Here is a 19,182-nt window from a genome sequence, read left to right on the forward strand (position 1 = left end):
ATGCTTTCTTCTCTATTCCCATAGCAAAGGAGTGCAGGCCTCAGTTTGCATTCACCTGGAGAGGAATCCAGTACCAGTTCAATCGTTTGCCTCAGGGGTGGAAACACAGCTCAACCATCTGTCACTCAGTCATCCACAATGCACTGGAGAAAGGTAAAGCTCCAGAGCACATCCAGTACATCGACGACATCATTGTGTGGGGCCAAACTGCTGAGGAAGTCTTCGAGAAAGGTAACAAAATCATTGACATTCTGTTACAAGCAGGTTTTGCCATTAAGAGAGACAAGGTCAAAGGACCTGCCAGAGAAATTCAGTTTCTGGGAGTGCGGTGGCAGGATGGTCGCCGTTACATTCCTCAGGATGTGATCAACAAAGTCTCTACCATGGCAGTTCCCACCAGTAAGAAGGACACACTTTCTTTCCTTGGTGTGGTGGGATTTTGGAGACTACACATTCCTGGTTTCAGTCAGATTGTCAAACCTCTGCATGATGTGACTCGTAAGAGAAACAATTTCGAGTGGGGACCTGAACAACAAGCAGCCTTTGATCAGATCAAACGAGAAGTAGTCCATGCAGTGGGCCTGGGACCTGTGAGATCTGGTCCGGACATTAAAAACATTCTGTACACGGCTGCCAGTGACAATGGTCCAACTTGGAGTCTTTGGCAGAGAGCTCCAAATGAGACACGTGGTCGTCCTCTTGGTTTCTGGGGACGTTGTTACAGAGGTTCAGAGACAAATTACACTGCAACTGAGAAAGAGATTCTAGCAGCCTATGAGGGAGTGAAAGCAGCTTCTGAAGTGATTGGAACTGAGTCACAATTGCTTTTAGCTCCTAGACTGCCAGTTCTAAACTGGATGTTCAAAGGCAAAGGTTCATCACCACATCATGCCACAGATGCAACCTGGTCTAAATGGATGGCTTTGATAACCCAACGAGCACGAATGGGTAATCTTGACCGACCTGGTCTGGTGGAGGTGATCACCAACTGGCCGGAAGGCACAGACTGTTCCAAACCTCCAGAGGAGAAAATAACTCGTGCTGAGGAAGCTCCTCCCTATGGTGATCTCTCTGATCAGGAAAAGAACTATGCTTTGTTCACAGATGGTTCCTGTCGTCTTGTTGGGAACAAGCGAATATGGAAGTCAGCGGTTTGGAGTCCAACCAGGAGAGTTACCGAAACGAAAGATGGCGAAGGAGAATCCAGTCAGTTCGCTGAGGTAAAAGCTGTTCAACTTGCTCTTGATGTGGCTGAACGTGAAAATTGGCCTATCCTTTACCTCTACACCGACTCGTGGATGGTAGCCAATGCTCTATGGGGTTGGCTAAAGGACTGGAAGAAGAATGGTTGGCAGAGGAAAGGAAAGCCTATTTGGTGTGCTGATCTATGGCAGGACATTGATGCACGGCTGGAGAAAACTCCAGTGAAGGTGCGGCACGTAGATGCACACATGCCCAAGAGCAGAGCAACTGAGGAACATCAACATAACCAGCAGGCAGACCAAGCTGCTAAGATTGCTCAAGTTGATACCAACTCTGAACTTGACATTGACCTTGATTGGAAACACCGAGGTGAGCTGTTCTTAGCTCGGTGGGCCCATGACTCATCTGGACATCAAGGCAGAGATGGAACATACCGATGGGCTCGCGATAGGTCAATTGACTTGTCCATGGACGCTATCACCCAAGTCATCTATGACTGTGACATTTGTGCTGCTATTAAGCAGGCTAAGCGAATCAAGCCCTTATGGTATGGTGAGAGATGGTCAAAGTACAAGTATGGTGAAGCCTGGCAGATTGACTACATCACTTTACCTCGATCTCGTTCTGGCAAGCAGTATGTGCTGACGATGGTAGAAGCCAGCACTGGATGGTTGGAAACCTATCCAGTTCCGCATGCTACTGCACGTAACACCATTGTTGGTTTGGAGAGACAAATCTTGTGGAGACATGGAACTCCAGAGAGAATTGAGTCAGACAATGGTACTCATTTCAAGAACAATTTTGTGAAAAACTGGGCCAAAGAGCATGGTATTGAATGGATCTATCACATACCCTACTATGCACCAGCTTCAGGGAAGATTGAGCGCTACAACGGTTTGCTGAAAACCACCCTAAAAGCCATGGGGGGTGGAACTCTGAAAAACTGGGACAAACATTTAGCACAAGCTACCTGGTTGGTAAATAGTAGAGGTTCAGTAAACAGAGCAGGACCTGCACAATCAGATTTGGTCCAAACAGTAGACGGTGATAAAGTTCCTGTTGTACGTGAGAAGAATCTGTTAGGGAAAACTGTTTGGGTATTTTCACCTTCGGGCGAAGGGAAACCTGTCCGAGGGGTGGTTTCTGCTGAAGGTCCTGGTCATACATACTGGGTAATGCAGGAGAATGGTGAAATCCAGTGTATTCCACAGAGAAATTTAACTTTAGCTGAGAGAGCTTAAACTCAGAGTGTGTAGCATAAGTTGTTAGGAGTTTTCTATTCCAGGTAACATCGGCGCCCAACACTGAGAGAATCTACAACAGAATCTACAGTACGTGAGCACGAACCCAACATCACCTGGGAGTCCCTGTTCTGAGCTTTTGAATCACCTACATCTGATTGAAGTGTGAACTGAACTTGTATATATTGTTTTAGTGTAAATATTGGTTTAGATTAGATTGGATAATTCTCAGCGATACTCTGAGCGAAGTAGACAAGGGGTGGATTGTGCTAGTTTGAAGCAAGCTAGAATGTTTTGGTAACAGAACTAGATAACGGGCAGTGAAATGAAAAACAATTGATGTCAACTTCTCTCACAGTCACGCTGAGAACTCTGGGAAGAAGAAGAAAACATTCTCCATTTTGTTTCTCACTCTTGCTTTTGCCTTAGACCTGGTCACATCTCATTAACCCTGCTCCTACTAACCTTGCTCCCTAACCTCTTGGCTGCACCTCTTTTCTTCCTGAGAACTGGGGTAAGGTTGAGAGGGCCGGGGGAGGTGTTGGGGTGGTTTAAAAGCCCCTCCTGGGGACTTAGGTTTCTGGGAGGGGAGTTGTGCTTTTATACTGTTTATCCTTTGTATATAACTGTATATAATTGTATATAACTGTATATATTGTAAATAGCTGCTTGTAAATTCTGCTAGCTGTAAATAAATTGCTTCATCTATATTCCCAGGGTCCGTCTGAGTTAGCTGGGGCAAATCCAAAAAGTGTGGGGGGGCGGGGTAACCCCCAAACCATCACACCCCCTCCCTTCTTCCCTCAAGTAAAAAACTGATAAAAGAAACAGCACAAACTTCTTTTGTAATGGTTAAGTATTTTAGAGTTCTGGTACATTCTCTGTAGGCTACAGTTTGAATTTCACTGGTTGTCAGGGTCATATGACAAATTGAGCTAAAAAACCCCAGGTGTGCTGGTTTGAGGCTTAATAGGAATATTTTAATGAGAGAAATTAGATCATTGGTTGTGAAAAGAAAATGATTATGAAGTCTATATCATTCATTGGTTTGCTGAGGGGAACAAAAAGCTGAAACGTCAACAATTTGTCCCACTCTGTCCTGGAACATTTCCCTATTTGCTTCCTCTTCACTCCACTCTAATATCTCTCCATTAACAAATGACAAGTAAGTTCTGGTGACTGATTGGTTCAGTTTCTGGCTGGGAAGGGAGATAGAAAGTGAGAAAGAGGGGGTAGCTTTAAGCCCTTTGGGGCAATTTTCTTTGTCCAGGAGGGAGTTTGGATCTCTGTATTATTTTCCATTTGTATATAATTGTAAATACTTTGTGTATGTGCTTGTAAATTAAGCTTTGCTCTAAATATAGCTTCATCTTACTTCCAAACTGTCTGAGCTGGTTTGGTAAACTTCAGTACTGCGGGAAAGTAAAGTTCTTAACCCACCACAACAGGCAATACACAAGAGAACATTACAAGATCCTTTACAATGTGATGGCAAATTTTCTGGTTTATGGTGTCAAGCAACAAGTAGTCTCATTGCATTTGCATTATCTTTATAATAACTCTGGTTCTTTTTTACAACACAGTTCTTTTGCACCTGCACTACATATAAGCCTATGCAGGCACACACAAACAAAAGATATTTGCTGTGTTGATTGAGATGATTCCAAAAGTGCAAGAACTGCCACCAGTATAAAACTCTAAGGTAAGCAAACTCATCACTTAACTTTGGTATAGGTACTCTGTAGTGATCATTACAAACACTGATTGTAGCTCCCTCTCACCTTTGGCTTAAGGTAAAAGAAAGCATTTTTGTCTTCATGTGCATAACTCTACAGTGTGATTTTGCTTGTGGTGGTTTGGGGTTTTGAATCAAGCTAATCTCAAAAGATATCAATGTACATGAGAAACTAGATTCATATTCTTACCAACATAAGTCTGCAAATAGCGTACAGATTCCTACTATATATAGCATGCAACAAACATTAAAAAAAATATCACACATGTCATTAGAGTCATTTCCATCCCTTGGTCACTGAGGATTTTGCCATTACTGAAGACAAGCTGCTAAAGTAGGTAGCCTAGAAATCTGAGCAGCACACTTAACACAGAAAGCAAGATTTTATAGTTATACTACATGGGTATTTCACACAACACAAAAAAACATATGGTGAATACAATTATTTTTGGGTTTAAAATATGAAATACAGATTAAGTGTGTCAGTATAAATGAGGATGTAAATGCACAGCTCAATGTAGACTGCATTAGTTTTATCTCCTTAGTACTCCAGACTGAAGTGTTCTTGGAGTTCTTAGTTTAAAAACACAGATTAAACATAGCAAATTCACCCCACATCTGGGTCAACATACACTTTATAGAGTCATAGAATCAGTCAGGGTTGGAAGGGGCCACAGGGATCATCTAGTTCCAACCCCACTGCCATGGCCAGAGCCTCATCCAGCCACCCGGCCTTAAACACCTCTAGGGATGGGGCCTCAACCACTTCCCTAGGCAACACATTCCAGGCTCTCACCACTCTCATGCTCAACAACTTCCTCCTCACATCCAGCCTGACTCTCCCCATCTCCACCTTTGCTTCATTCCCCCTAGTCCTGTCACTATCTGATATCCTAAAAAGTCCCTCCCCAGTTTTTTTGTAGGCCCCCTTCAGGTACTGAAAGGCCACAAGAAGGTCACCTGGGAGCCTCCTCTTCTCCAGATTGGAAAAGCCCCAACTCTTTCAGTCTGTGCTCACAGCAGAGCTGCTCCAGCCCTCTGATCATCCTTGTGGCCCTTCGCTGGACACACTCCAGCATCTCCACATCCTTCTAGTAATCGGGACTCCAGAACTGGATGCAGTACTTCAGGTGGGGTCTCACCAGAGAGAAGTAGAGAGGAAGAATCACCTCTCTCGACCTGCTGGCCACACTTCTGATGCAGCCCAGGATCTGGTTGGCCCTCCAGGCTGCAAGCGCACAGTGCTGGCTCATGATGAGCTTCTCATCCACCAGCACTCCCAAGTCCTTCCCCTCAAGGGCTGCTCTCCCACTTTGCTTCCCAAGACACACACATTCTCTTCATAAATTATTAAAACATATTTTTAACATATATTTCTTTAAGTCCATGGTGCTGGTTTGGTAATATCTAGAATTCTGAATGACATTCAAGTAAAAGACTTACATGTGACAGCTTGTTTGGTGACTCCTTGCCACTGCTCTCTTTCTGTAAAGCCCGGTCTTTGTAGGAGCTCAGGACTTTGGTCGATGGAGTGTGCCACTTGGCTTCTGCCAGAAATAATTGTGGTTTAATTTCTGAATGCTAAAAAGGTGAGTACACCATACAAAGAAAAAATGCACACAGCTTAGCATCAGGTTTCAGCCTGTATACTCTTTGGAATCAGAGATGTGCATTTTCACAGCATCTACTTTTTCAGTGATAATTAAACAAAGCTCAGACAGTTTTTCATCATTCATGAGGCTTTCTCAAGTTCAGGAGTAGTTTGTTCCAAGAATTATCTCAATATTCTGTTAGACTGTCTATAACAGTCCCCACTTTCAGTGTTACATTACATGCTTTTTGTGTATCAAACCTCTGCATTTTGGCACTGCACTGCCAATATTTATTCTTAAGATACAGTGAGTTTTATTACCAGAATGTCTAGATCCTTCCAAAGTTTCCTCTCGTTCTCTGCCTCCTTCACACTCCAGTGAGCCTGTGCCTTGGTGGTGTTCATGGAGCAAAGGGGACTGACACCTTTTAATGCAAGCAGAAAATTCAGCTGTTTCTTGTTGTTTTATTATTCCCAGAAAACTAGTTATATGATGAACAACATCACTTTCTACTCTTCAGAGCAAATATTCTGTAACTTATTTGTTAAAGTCATAGAATCAACCAGGTTGGAAGAGACCTCCAAGATCATCCAGTCCAACCTAGGACCCAGCCCTATCATCCCCTACCACCAAGCAAGTGCACTAACATTTCCAGACACTGCATGCAAATACTTACAATACATTTTTTTTTTCAACAACACACAGTTTTATCTTAAGTGTGAACAGGCCAAAAAGACATTGAACTTTAGATAAAGAAATACAGTCTTGGGGGTATACATCCAAAGGTGTTTGTACTGGAGAACTATGTTAATATATGCTTAGAATCATACAATCAACCAGGTTGGAAGAGACCTCCAAGATCATCCAGTCCAACCTAGCACCCAGCCCTAGCCAATCAACTACACCATGGCACTTTATGAACATGGAACTTTATGAACTAAGCCCCACAGAAAGTAGCTCTGTTTGAGGTTTACACACATAAGGTTAGCACCAGCATTCTACTGCACAAGTTCAATTATTTGACAAAGCAACATACTAAACCCAAGGTTGCCATTAGAAAGAGTTGTGCTGGAAAAATTACATAAGATCCACTTTCATTCATTTACTGACCAAAAAAAGAACTGCTATAGTTTTATTTTAATTATTGGCATCTATTCAGAGAGATCTCAGAGTATTCTGAAATTCCTTGGGGAATCTCCAAGATATTGCATATATAGCTGTGACATGGAACATCTCATCCACAGTTGTGCCAAAGCAATATTAAGCTTACAGACAAGGAACCAGGCTGATGTTTTTGATATTCACACTTTTTTTTCCCCTGAAAAGTAGCTTCTGAAAGCGGTGTGGCAAGTCTAGAATGCTTTTCTATTATGCTATGTAGATACTGCCATGTATTTTATAGCAAGAGTAGTTTTGGTAGCCATATCTATCTAAGAAAGAGATATGTTTAAAGTCATTTACAACAGATGTCTCACATAATATTCTTATTACAATGACAGTATATTGGGGTGCCTTTTTTTTTTCCATACACAGATGGGTAAATCCTGAAACTTCAGCACCAAGAGATTGACAGGGATGTAAAACAATCATCTACATACTGTAATAGCCTTTTATGGAGAAAAGGCTTATGAAAGACAAACTTTTTTTGAGCAGAGATGTTAGGGAATGGATGCTAACAGAATAAACAGAGTAGGAAATAAAATCCTTGAGAACCATAAAGATTAATTTTTTTTAACCAAATACTCTGCCACTGAAGCAAAAGGAGGAGGTATTATTTTATTCTAGCTCTGAGTTATTAGCTGATTTCTGGTTTGCTTTCAGGGAAAACAAAGCTAAGAACTGTTTGCTATTTACTTGAATTGTAAAATAACAATTTGGTTCTAAAGAGTTAGAGCAGTGTGGGTTTAAAATGCAGCATGCATGACACATTTAGGGCCAGAAAACACACAGTCTTAAAAATATACTAAAAAAAATATACTATTTGAAAATAAATCTGTGATATAGAACTTCCATTTAGATTTTACATAAGAAAGATGTACATGAGCCATAGCAAGATTGAAAACAAAGAAAAGATAGATAAATAAATATCACCAATACCCATCATATCCAACTTGCTGTCTCCACTGGCTGCTCCCACTGGGTCCTGGGTCACTGGAGGAGGACTGGTTGCTTGGAGAACTTCTGCAATGTTGACTACAGTCACTAACAGTGTACTGAGTTATATTTGTGGGGTTTCAGATTTGAATCAGGCTGTGCTTCTTTTAAACATATATATTCATTTTCACAAATAATGCAGATGGAATATGTACACTGGATTGTGTTCATTTTGGGAATTTACAGTTTTATCTTAGTTTCACAAAACTTGAACAGCTGCATTATTTGTATGTTATAAAAGGCACAAAAAGGAAGACAGTAAATGCCAAACCATCTTTTCCTTACATCTAGCTTATGTCAAAACAAGTGGAATTACACAGAAGTCAGAGTAGCTGAATTACTTCTCTAAACTCAGGCTCAGGGGTGACCTCTTTGCTGTCTACAACTGCCTGAAGGGAGGTTGTAGCCAGGTAGGGGTTGGTCTCTTCTCTCAGACAACCAGCAACAGAACAAGGGGACACAGTCTCAAATTGTGCTGGGGGAGGTCTAGGCTGGATGTTAGGAGGAAGTTCTTCACAGAGAGAGTGATTGGCATTGGAATGGGCTGCCCAGGGAGGTGGTGGAGTCGCTGTCCCTGGAGGTGTTGAAGAAAAGCCTGGCTGAGGCACTTAGTGCCATGGTCTAGTTGATTGTCTACGGCTGTGTGGTAGGTTGGACTGGATGACCCTGGAGGTCTCTTCCAACCTGGTTGATTCAATGATTACATGTGGGGAAGCTCTCATGAGGGATCAGAAATTACATGGTTTGCAAGTATAATAATTGCAAGTATAGCAATTAGTAACTTAGAAGTAGTAATAGGAACACTTAAATTAATTCTTTAGCATAGAAGAGCAATAAGAAAACATTTTCATTAATAATGTTTTGTATTTATTATTTAAACTTTTGAGCCTCGTGTCTTAACGACTCTAATGATTCTTCTTGGATTTCCACACAGTTGAAACGCAATGCTCAAATTTGGGTTTTGATCACCTTCCTATGCCTCACTTCTATGCGTATAGAATCATAGAATCAACCAGGTTGGAAGAGACCTCCAAGATCATCCAGACCAACCTAGCACCTAGCCCTATCCAGTCATCTAGACCATGGCACTAAGTGCCTCATCCAGGCTTTTCTTGAACACTTCCAGGATCAGCAACTCCACCACCTCCCTGGGCAGCCCATTCCAAAGCCAAGCACTCTCTCTGGCAAGAAACTTCCTTCTAACATCCAGCCTAGACTTCCCCTGGCACAACTTGAGACTGTGTCCCCTTGTTCTGTTGCTGGTTGCCTGGGAGAAGAGACCAACCCCTACCTGGCTAGAGCCTCCCTTCAGGTAGTTGTAGACAGCAATGAGGTCAGCCCTGAGCCTCCTCTTCTCCGGGCTAAACAACCCCAGCTCCCTCAGCCTCTCCTCACAGGGTTGTGTTCCAAGCCTCTCACCAGCTTCATCACCCTTCTCTGGACACGTTCCAGCATCTCAACATCTCTCTTGAATTGAGGGGCTCAGAACTGGACACAGCACTCAAGGTATGGCCTGACCAGTGCCGAGTACAGAGGCAGAATAACCTCCCTGGTTCTACTGGCCACACTGTTCCATGCTTACATAAATGCACATCTCCTTTTTTCAAGGGGTGAGGAGGAACACAGCGGGGAAGGAGAAAATACACAATCAAATGGTCAGAGCTGGGAGTCTGCCTTTCCCAGACCCTGGCATAGACACAATTTCAAATATGCACTACTATCACCTGTATGTTTCAAACAATGTAAGAACTCACTAATTCTTTTTTATTAAATAAGGGATTGTATAGCACTAGAAGTATTCTTATTATTTCATCCAGAATTTGTATGAGCAGTATTTTGTATTTTCCTATCCATTAGATATGTTCAATCTGCAGTAATTATTTCTTTGGAAATTGTAACTACACTGCTCAATGGGAAAAGGACACAAGCAGAAATAACTGCAAACAATAAAGGACAGTGAGTTCTGCTCAAGACATATGGTTTCCCTTAGTAACTCAAAGGTCAAATGTATTTACAAATCTGCAATTTTAAAAATGGTGTTTTTTTAATCTTATGAAGAATGGTGATCAAATTAAAAGAGAGCTAACATCTAAGAATACGGTCCCATCATCTAAGAGGTGTTACATATTCAAATCAAAAGCTCTGTTTTCTTTAATTAAAACCAAAGCAAAGCATAAGGACTGGTAATGAGTTACAGAACCCTTTGAAACTATGCCAGTAGCCTGGTAATGAGATTAAATAATTCATTCTTAAAGGGATTTTTCTTTTACACTCATTATTTGCCTCCACAGGCTCCCAAAAGGTGGGGGACAGGATATTGTTTAGATCAAAAAGTTGCAAGACACTTTCCCACTTTACTCAGTTCAGACTAAATGGAAAAGGTTAGTGGTTCTCAGCAGTAAGAACCTCAGCACTGTGCACTTCCATCAGAAACAAAAGTCACTTGTTTCAAGTAGAGGGAATTTGGCTCAGTGTATGTAAGCTTTCTAATACAGCCTCAGAGTAAAAGTCAAAATAATGTTTGAAGAACAAGTATGCCCAAGTTCTAGAAAGCAGAGTCATCTAAATTAGGGCATATTAGGAAAATGACAGGCATTAAACAGAGTGTATTACCTTGCACCATCTGGCAGTTTTCTATCAAAGGAAGTGCTGCGAGGAATGGCTGTCTGAGCCTGCTGGAGAAGCTGCTGGCACTGCAGTCTGTCAGATGTTCCTAGGATTGGAGAGGCACGAGAGAGAGGCTGCCCAGCGGGAGTCGGCACCCGATGCCAAGTAGTATTCCTTCTGAAAGGGGTTTTATACTCACATGGGGTGCCTTCGCTGTCAAGTTTGTACTCCACCATGGGTATACGACAAAGTTCTGAACAACCCCTGTGGAAAACAACATTAATCAATCTGACTGTTGAGAGCAGAAAAAGAAAACTCCCATCCTACAGTCAGAAGTACATACACAGTTTTCTTCTGGGTGTCCAAAGGTGTTCAGACAACCCTTTGAATGTTTCAAAACTATCATGACAATCATTTTGAAAGAAAGGATTCACTCTTGTGCTCAAAGGGTTTTGACCTCTCTCCCTTTAAAAAGGACACACTATGCTTTTATAAAGTAATCTCCAGCTTCAATTTTGCACAATGAAAAAAAAAAGTACAAACAAAGCAGTCAAAACTCAGAAAGCATGAACTCCGAAAAACATCTTTAATCTGTTCAGATTTCATAAATACTAATAAATTCTTAGGGGAAAAGTGTACATAGACAAAACAACACAACAGGTTTGTTGCTTTGCAGCAAATTACAGTTTTCTTAGTGGTACTGAGAACTCCTTTAGAATCCCACCTTGTCCACACCAAGTGGTAGTGCATTTATATTCTGATGGAAATGATTAAGTAGCACCTAAATACTTTTCTATTTGTTTTCAGAGTGTATTTTCTAATGTCTCTCTTCCTGAGGGTCCCTATGCCTGGAAGAGAAATGAGAAATTGGAAGGAGACAAATCTGGCTTACAATCTCTGCTTGAAGCTTATACTGTGGTTAAATACCAACAGTATTCCCAGGAGTTTTAGCTCAGGATAAAGTATTGACAGTGTTGCCCAAAACATCAGTTTGCCTAACGACAAAGAAGAAGTTAGAGGATGGCAGATTCACACCCACTTTAAGCCAGCACTGATTATCATTACAGGTATTATCTAGTCCCTGGAGGTGTTCAAGAAAAAAACTGTATAAGGCACTTTGTGCCATGGTCTAGTTGATTGGACAGGGCTGGGTGCTAGGTTGGACTGGATGAGCTTGGAGGTCTCTTCCAACCTGGTTGATTCTACAACTTTTATTTGTCTTATAAGCAGTGTGTACTAAATTAATATCTATAAAGAAAACATCCTAATTCTAGAGCAATAAATTAAGTACAAAAGAGTGAAAGTTTGCTTCTGTCTCATTTACTGCTCTATCCCTTGAGCTGAGTCTTGACCAAGCTTCGCTTTTGTTGAAAACTCAACATTCATCACTTCCAACTACATTAAAATTACCTAGAAAAAAAATGTAATAAAGAGTTGTGTAAAGTGTTTAATCTTAATCCTGAAAAATGTTCTGACACAAACAGCTTCACACAAATGCACAGATCAAATATAACGTATAGATTCTCATAAACTAAACAGCTTTGCCCCAAAGCTTCTGAACCAAACTGCCAAGCAACATTTTTTTATTGTCAGTGCTCTGGAAATAGTATTTTTAAAAGGTATTATAAAAATGCTAACTGCATTATTCAAGGTTGATGAAGAGAAGGTACATGTGCAGCTGTAGCAGTTACATTCTAGATACTCTGACCATGCCCAGTCTCATCTAGGCAAATACTTCAGGCACACAATTTTGTGGCACTAAATAAGCAGACTACTTATCCTGTAGCACTAAATCTCAGTCCCTGATAGCACTCAAACATCTGAAAAACGTTTTAAAAGAATACCAAGTATTAAGAATGGAGATTAGTAGCCAATGTAGGACAGAAAACAGCATGCAGAAGATGAGCTGAAGAGAGGTCACTACAGTGCTACAGAACTCAGTAGAGAACTCAGAATTTCTGTTCCTTGGTTAGATATATCAGTATTGAACGCACCATTAAAATTCAACATGTGTAAACACTGCTGACAAATCATAGCTGAACAGGCTGGAAGTATCAGAATTTCACAATAATGATTTTTCTGGTTTTAGCTTCCCTGTGGAGGTAAGTCTACTTCAACAGTCTCCTCCCACAGACAAGGAATGGAGCTACAGAGAAGCCAATATTATACAATTAATTTCAGAAGGTCAGTCTGATCTATTTATAGCCTTCCCTTCACTCTGAAATTGGCACAGTTATTCAGACCACCTTCAAAGTACCTCAGTTCATGCAGCTATCTGTTAAAATTGTTTTATACTTCTGAAAGTCACAAATCCTCTACTGGGCTCTTCGAATGACAAGGCTGAGTTAAAAAGCACAGCATAGAAAGAGCAAACATTTCTACATTCGAAGCATACATAGAACACATTTCTCCAGTGCAATATTGAACTGCTCATATTCCAAACCCATTCTTCTCTTCACAAAGTTTCCTTCCTCACTCACTGTTGCAGTAGTTTTAGAGTTAACACTTTAGTTTCATTAGAAATTTCAAATAAAGAATTGTATTGGATCCAGAAGAAGAACACCAGATAAATCTGTAACATTCCATTCATCCACTATTTAGGATAAAGTCTGCTGTTTAAACAGTTTTCCTTCCCTTCATTTTTCTGCTTCCCGTTTCACTCTCGTCCTTTCCTCCTCCGCCCTGACTGACTTCTGCTGCACTAACCTTGGTTGAGTAGATAACAGTTGGGGCCTTTCTGGTTTTCTCTCCCAGGGTCTGGGGGGGAGAAGGTGCTGGTGGTGGTTGACCCCTCCTGGGCTTTGTCCAGGGGGAGATTTTTATGTTATTTCTCAATTGTAATTGTAAATATATGTAAATATATTTTGTACATATGCATCATATTATATGCTTTTAGAGTTACAGCTTGCTCTAAATACATAGCTTCATTTGCTTCCAAGCCTTCTGAGCTAGTCTGGTGATTTTATCTGGAGGCAATTTTCAACCCACCGCAACAGTCCACAACAAGTAAGAACAAGGTATAGAAGACAAAAGTTTCCAGTCATGCAGCTTTGATTCATCTTCAGACCAGGTCCACATTGTGTGAACATTGTCCTCAAAGGAAAAAAAAAAAACCTAAGATTGATTATCCAATTAAAACTTTCATTAAGCTTTATATACAAACCAAGCAGAACTAAGAAAGCAAGCTTAAGATTAGTTTAGTGCACTGTATTATTTTTCATGTGGTCATATATACATATCTTGACATTCCTTGATACTGAACAAAGTCCTTCTCTCCAAACTGGAGAGATGGATTCAATGGATGGATTGTTTGATGGATGATAAATCAGTTGGATGGATTTCATGTCCAGATGGAGATTGGTGGCAAGCAGTATCTCTCATACTGGGTATAGTGTCCTTTAATGTCTTCTTCAGTGACACAGACAATGAGTACAAATGCACTGTCAGCAAGTCTCCAGATGAGACCAAGCTGGCTGCTGCCATTGACATGCCAGAGGGATGGGATATCACGCAGAGGAACCTGAATATGATTAAGAAGTGGACCTGTGTGAACCTCATGAGGTTCAGCAAGGCCAAATGCAAGGTTCTGCATGTGGGTCAGGGGAATCCTCATTATCAATACATGATGGGGAATGAAGGAATTAAGATCAACCCTGTGGAAAAGGACTTGGAGTACTGGTGAATGACAAGCTAGATATGAGCTGGCATACCTGCAACCCTGAAAGCCAACTCTATGGTGGGCTGCATCAAAAGAGGTGTGGCTCACAGGTTAAGCTGCTCCACTCTGATGAGGCCTCACCTGGAGTACTGTGTCCAGTGCTGGAGTCTTCAGCACAAGAAACAAATGGACCTGTTGAAATGGGTCCAGAGGAAAGCCACAAAACTAATCAGAGGGTTGAAACACCTCTGATATGAAAAACAGACTGAGAGAGTTGGGGTCGTTCAGCCTGGAGAAGAGAAGGCTCTGGAGAGACCTTACAAGGCTCCGGTACCTAGAAAGATCTCATAAGAAAGATGCTGACAATCTTCTTAGCAGGACCTTTGCAACAGGACAAGGGGCAATGGATATAAAGTAAAAGACAGTAGATTTAGAATAGACATAAGGAAGAAATATTTTTACAACAAGGGTAAAACATTGGACCAGGTTGCCCACAGAGGTGGTATATGCCTCATACCTGGAAACTTTTAAGGTCAGGTTAGATAATGCTCTCAGCAGCCTGATCTAGTTGCTACAGAAACTATCTCACTTCCTCCAGTTTAGCAAAAGACTCTGCATAACTCCTCTCCCTTCTTGGAGAATCTAATCTCTTGTTTTTCCTTTCCTTGTTTGATCATGTAAATGCCAGTGCATCTCTGTCTTTCTGTCACAGCATTTTATCTCTTACTTGGGTGGCTGGAGAGAGAGGGCAGTAAATGGGAGCCACTTGGGATATGGGGGCTTATTACTTACTGATATTCCTAAGATATCCCTGCTCACTGCAGGGCAGGCTGGACCTTTAAATGTACCTTTCAACCTAAACCATTCTCTGATTCTACAACTTTTAGATTGTAATTTAAAACCACCAAGCCAATCGGTTCAATGTTTATATGAGAAATGATGCTTTATTGCATCACCTGTACTGCCTGAAGAACAGGTAACTGCAGTATACTGAGGTATGTATAGTCTTAATTGTAGCTACCTAATCTATTAGAAACAAAGAGTATCAATTACTTTGTGTCTACAGTCCAATAAGGGTCTTTACCCCCAACCACGGATCAAAGTGCAAGATATCTTACATGAAAAAAAAAACCACAAAATAAAATGCAATTTCTTATTGAATATTTACTTCAAACATTATCTGGCCTCTGTTTAGAATCATTACTTATTCCATTGGATGAAGAATATACATTGGCACTGATACTGAATAATAGCTTTTAATTCACTTTTAAATTTTAGCCTTTAAATTTTTGTTGAAAACATCAGTTTAGAGAAAATGATAAAAAAATTGTCTTTAAAAGATATTTAAATCTATGTTAAATAAATATTGTATATCTTTCCCAATTATATTTTATATAACTCATTTACCAAGCAAATGTGACCAAGCCTTAACCACGTATCAGAAATTACAGCACTTCCTGCCCTTCACTACAGTTTGGTGTTACTTACATCAAGCCTTCACCATAAAGCAACAACTCTCAGTAATATTTCCAGTTCAAGAACCTTATTACTCTATAAAAAGTTGGGTTAATAAAATCTACTCTGCAATTATACAGAGCATGACTATGATACAGTTAGCAGGTCATGACAGCATACTAAAATTTAAGAGCCCATTAAAAAAAATGCAATAGTCAGATGTTACTGTAAGGAGCATTATGTTCTGAAACAATTATCAAGCAGCCCATTAAATGTTTCAATTTATGTTAATCAATCCTTTAAATATTAATTTATGGATCCATGTAAAGGTTCTTGATAAGGCTCTCTAAAGGGTCTACATTAGGTCAGGATGCTAACTTTAAAAAGGTAAATGTTCATCTCTATGGCAGTTAGAAGCTTTTGTATACTACAATCAGCAGTGTGCCACTATGGTAACTATGAAAAAGCCTTCTTCTCTGTTCTATTCCTACCATTATCAACTCCTAGATATGACTTTGTGCTAGTTTGAGACTCACTGGTAAATTTTGCTGAGAAGAATTAGATCATAGGCTGTGAAATGGAAACAATGGTGATGTTTACTTCACTCATAGGCTTGCTGAGATGCATGAGAACAAGAACATAAACACAGAAAACAGAGTCAAGACAAAAATTCCAAGTTCTGACACCTCTGAAACCTCTTAATTGCAGAAACACTGCATCAAAAAACAGAAAGAAGTGTTATTTGAAAAAACAGTAAACTGGTTTTACTTTAAAATAACTTCATAGCACAACAGATGTCTGCAGTTGCTGATGGCAATCTCAGGAAAGGTTGCTGCCCACTTTATGACTTGGTTTAAGGTGAGTGGCAACTATCATCACAGAGATGAAGTGCTGAGTATCATAGAATCACAGAATGGTTTAGGTTGGAAAGGATCTCAAGGATTATCCAGTTCCAAACCCCTGCCACAGGCAGGGACACCTCCCACTTAGAACAGGTTGCTCAAGGCTTCATCCAACCTGGCCTTGAACACCTCCAGGGAGGGAGCAGCCACAACCTCCCTGGGCAAACTACGCCAGTGTTTCACCACCCTCACTGTAAAGAACTTGTTCCTAACATCTAGTATAAGTCTCTCCTCTTCCAGTTTAAACCCATTACCCCTCACCCTGTCATTACAAGACCTTGTCAATAGTCCCTCCCCAGCCTTCCTGTAGACCCCTTTCAGATACTGGAAGGCTACTGTAAAGTCTCTTCGAAGCCTTCTCTTCTCCAGGCTGCAGAGCCCCAGCTCTTGTAGCCTGTCCTGGATGACAACCACTCTTTTATGAGGATAACTCATTGTCCTTCTGATCTTTGTTACTATTGAGTTTTAAACAGAATCTTTGTGTTAGTAAGCTAACAAGCAATTTAGATGCCTCCCTAGGAGTTTCTATGCCTGCATTGTTGTATGAAAAAGACAAGAGAAACAGAAAGGACACTGGATGAAAGGAGCTAGTCAGGAAATCAAAGATGAAGGAAAAAAAACCCAAACAATAAGGGTGTTTAGATAACTTGTATTATCAATAAGGCACTAACAACCCTTGCAGTCTCTGCTGATACAAATCGGAGTGCAAGCGGAGCAAGTCACATTTCCAAATCCCTGAGAACAGGAAAATAGCTACAACAGAAGACAACAGTTATGGGCAATAAAGGCTTGAGAAGCTATTGCCAAGAAGGAAGGATCACTGGGAAAAAGATATAAATGGGATATTAAAGAGAAAATACTTCAAAATTCATAGAATCAACCAAGTTGGAAGAGACCTCCAAGATCATCCAGTCCAACTTAGCACCCACCAACCTATCACTCACTATGATTTAGTGAGTGTTTGATTAAGGCTTATCCATAAAGAGCAAGAGCAGGGGTATGCAAGGAGTATCTCAAAGCTTAGGTTATGCCCAGCAGTAGAATCATAAAAGGTCTGAACCTGTGACCAAATAGACAAACAGGGAAAGATCATTTTGCTCTGGTTGGAGGAAGGAACAGAAGATTATTGCTGTTGCTGAGAGTCTGCCAGGCAGGCAGAGGCAGTTCTCTCCTTCCCCCCACAGCAGCTTGGTGCCCCCTGGCTCGGGGTGCCCCAGTAACTCCTGGCTACCCTCTACATTTCACACCCTCCTGCCAGCACTGTGTGGAGATGGCTGTGAAAACGATGCCTGAACCAGGAACAAGGCTGATGGTTTGTGTTTTGGCATCTGGGAGTTTCCTTTAAAGCAAGAGCTCTAGAGTGTCAATACGTAGCCAGGCTGGTTGAGATTGGCATGAACAGTATCACAGTAAGACTGTAAGGCACCGTAAGACTGTAATATTAAGAAGGGCTGGAAAACCAACAGCAGATGGGATGCAGAATTCTACTATTCTACTATGCTCCAACTTCAGAAATTGAAATGATGAGTAAGAGAGTATAAACAAAGTAGAGGGAACAGTACTAAATGGAGATCTAAGTGTTCGAGCTCTGAAAGGACTGAGTTCAAAATTCTGAACAAGTCAGCTCAGGAGAGATCTTATTAGTGTATTTAAATGCTTGTTGGGGTGAGGGGGGGGAAAGATGACAGAGCAAGGCTTTCTAGAGGTATACCCAGTGGAAAGCTGAGACAAGATGCACAAATTGAAATACAGGAAATTCCAGTTAGGTGTAAAACATTTGTTGCAGTTATGTGTGATTGAACACCATAACTGAAGCTGGGGAGCCTCCATTCTTGGAGATACTCAAAACTCAATGAAGATGTCCCTGATCAATCTGCTTTAATTGACCTTGCTTTGAGCAACAATCTCAAGAGGTCCCTTTAAAACTCAACTATTTTCTGTTTCTATGATTCTGCAAGATAAGGCATTGCAGATGACTAAAACAAGTGAACGAATAAGAGCCAAGGACTTGCTCAACTTTTGGCTATTAAGTAGCTGTCATAGACTATATTCTTTCTTCAAACCTCTGGCAATTTATGCCATTGCTGCTTTCTCATTCATGGATTTCACAAACAATGTCACAGGTCATGCTTGTCATCTGCAAATTTCAGTCTTGTCACCTGATATCTATACTGCTGTCTGCTCTGTTTAGACTACAAATACTGCGAAAGGCAAGCTCAAAACTCTCCAAGTATCAGATCCCTTTCAAGTTGTGTAATCAAAATCATTTATCTTATTTTATGAATATAAAAGAGAAAATGAGGAGCTTTCTGTTTCAGTGAGAAACTGATCTCTGAAAGAAAGAAGATTTCTTTTCATATTAGAGAAATGAAACTGAAAAGAACCTAAACATAAACGCTTTGGTGGGGGTTGTATTTTAGAACAGAAACATCATTTTCCTAGTAGTTACTCATGCAGTTTTAAAAATGCAAAACCAAAACTGATAAACAAGAAAAGCTTTTGCAGGTTTTTTTTCCTAGTTTGGTGGCACTCATTTAAAACTCCTCCTACTTATGCACTGAGTGCTACGTTTCACACCCATTTGGGGATTTAACATTTCATCACTAAAAATGTATCAAAGCAGGTATAAACAGTT

At 40.7% G+C, this 19,182-nt stretch overlaps 1 protein-coding gene across 7 annotated transcripts in view; it reads right to left on the minus strand.

The window, feature by feature from the left end:
• SIPA1L2 (signal induced proliferation associated 1 like 2) overlaps positions 1–19,182 on the minus strand; it is a 128,214-nt gene that overhangs the window by 37,456 nt on the left and 71,576 nt on the right. For all 7 annotated transcript variants that reach the window (XM_064158541.1, XM_064158540.1, XM_064158539.1 and 4 more), the window contains 4 exons: positions 10,539–10,796; positions 7,869–7,952; positions 6,092–6,195; positions 5,623–5,726 (listed from right to left, as the gene is read on the minus strand). In XM_064158541.1, coding sequence (XP_064014611.1) covers positions 5,623–5,726; positions 6,092–6,195; positions 7,869–7,952; positions 10,539–10,796 — 550 coding nt within the window. The remainder of the gene's footprint in view (positions 1–5,622; positions 5,727–6,091; positions 6,196–7,868; positions 7,953–10,538; positions 10,797–19,182) is intronic.

Source organism: Pogoniulus pusillus, chromosome 18 (genome assembly GCF_015220805.1).
Source record: "Pogoniulus pusillus isolate bPogPus1 chromosome 18, bPogPus1.pri, whole genome shotgun sequence".
Lineage (NCBI taxonomy): Eukaryota > Metazoa > Chordata > Aves > Piciformes > Lybiidae > Pogoniulus > Pogoniulus pusillus.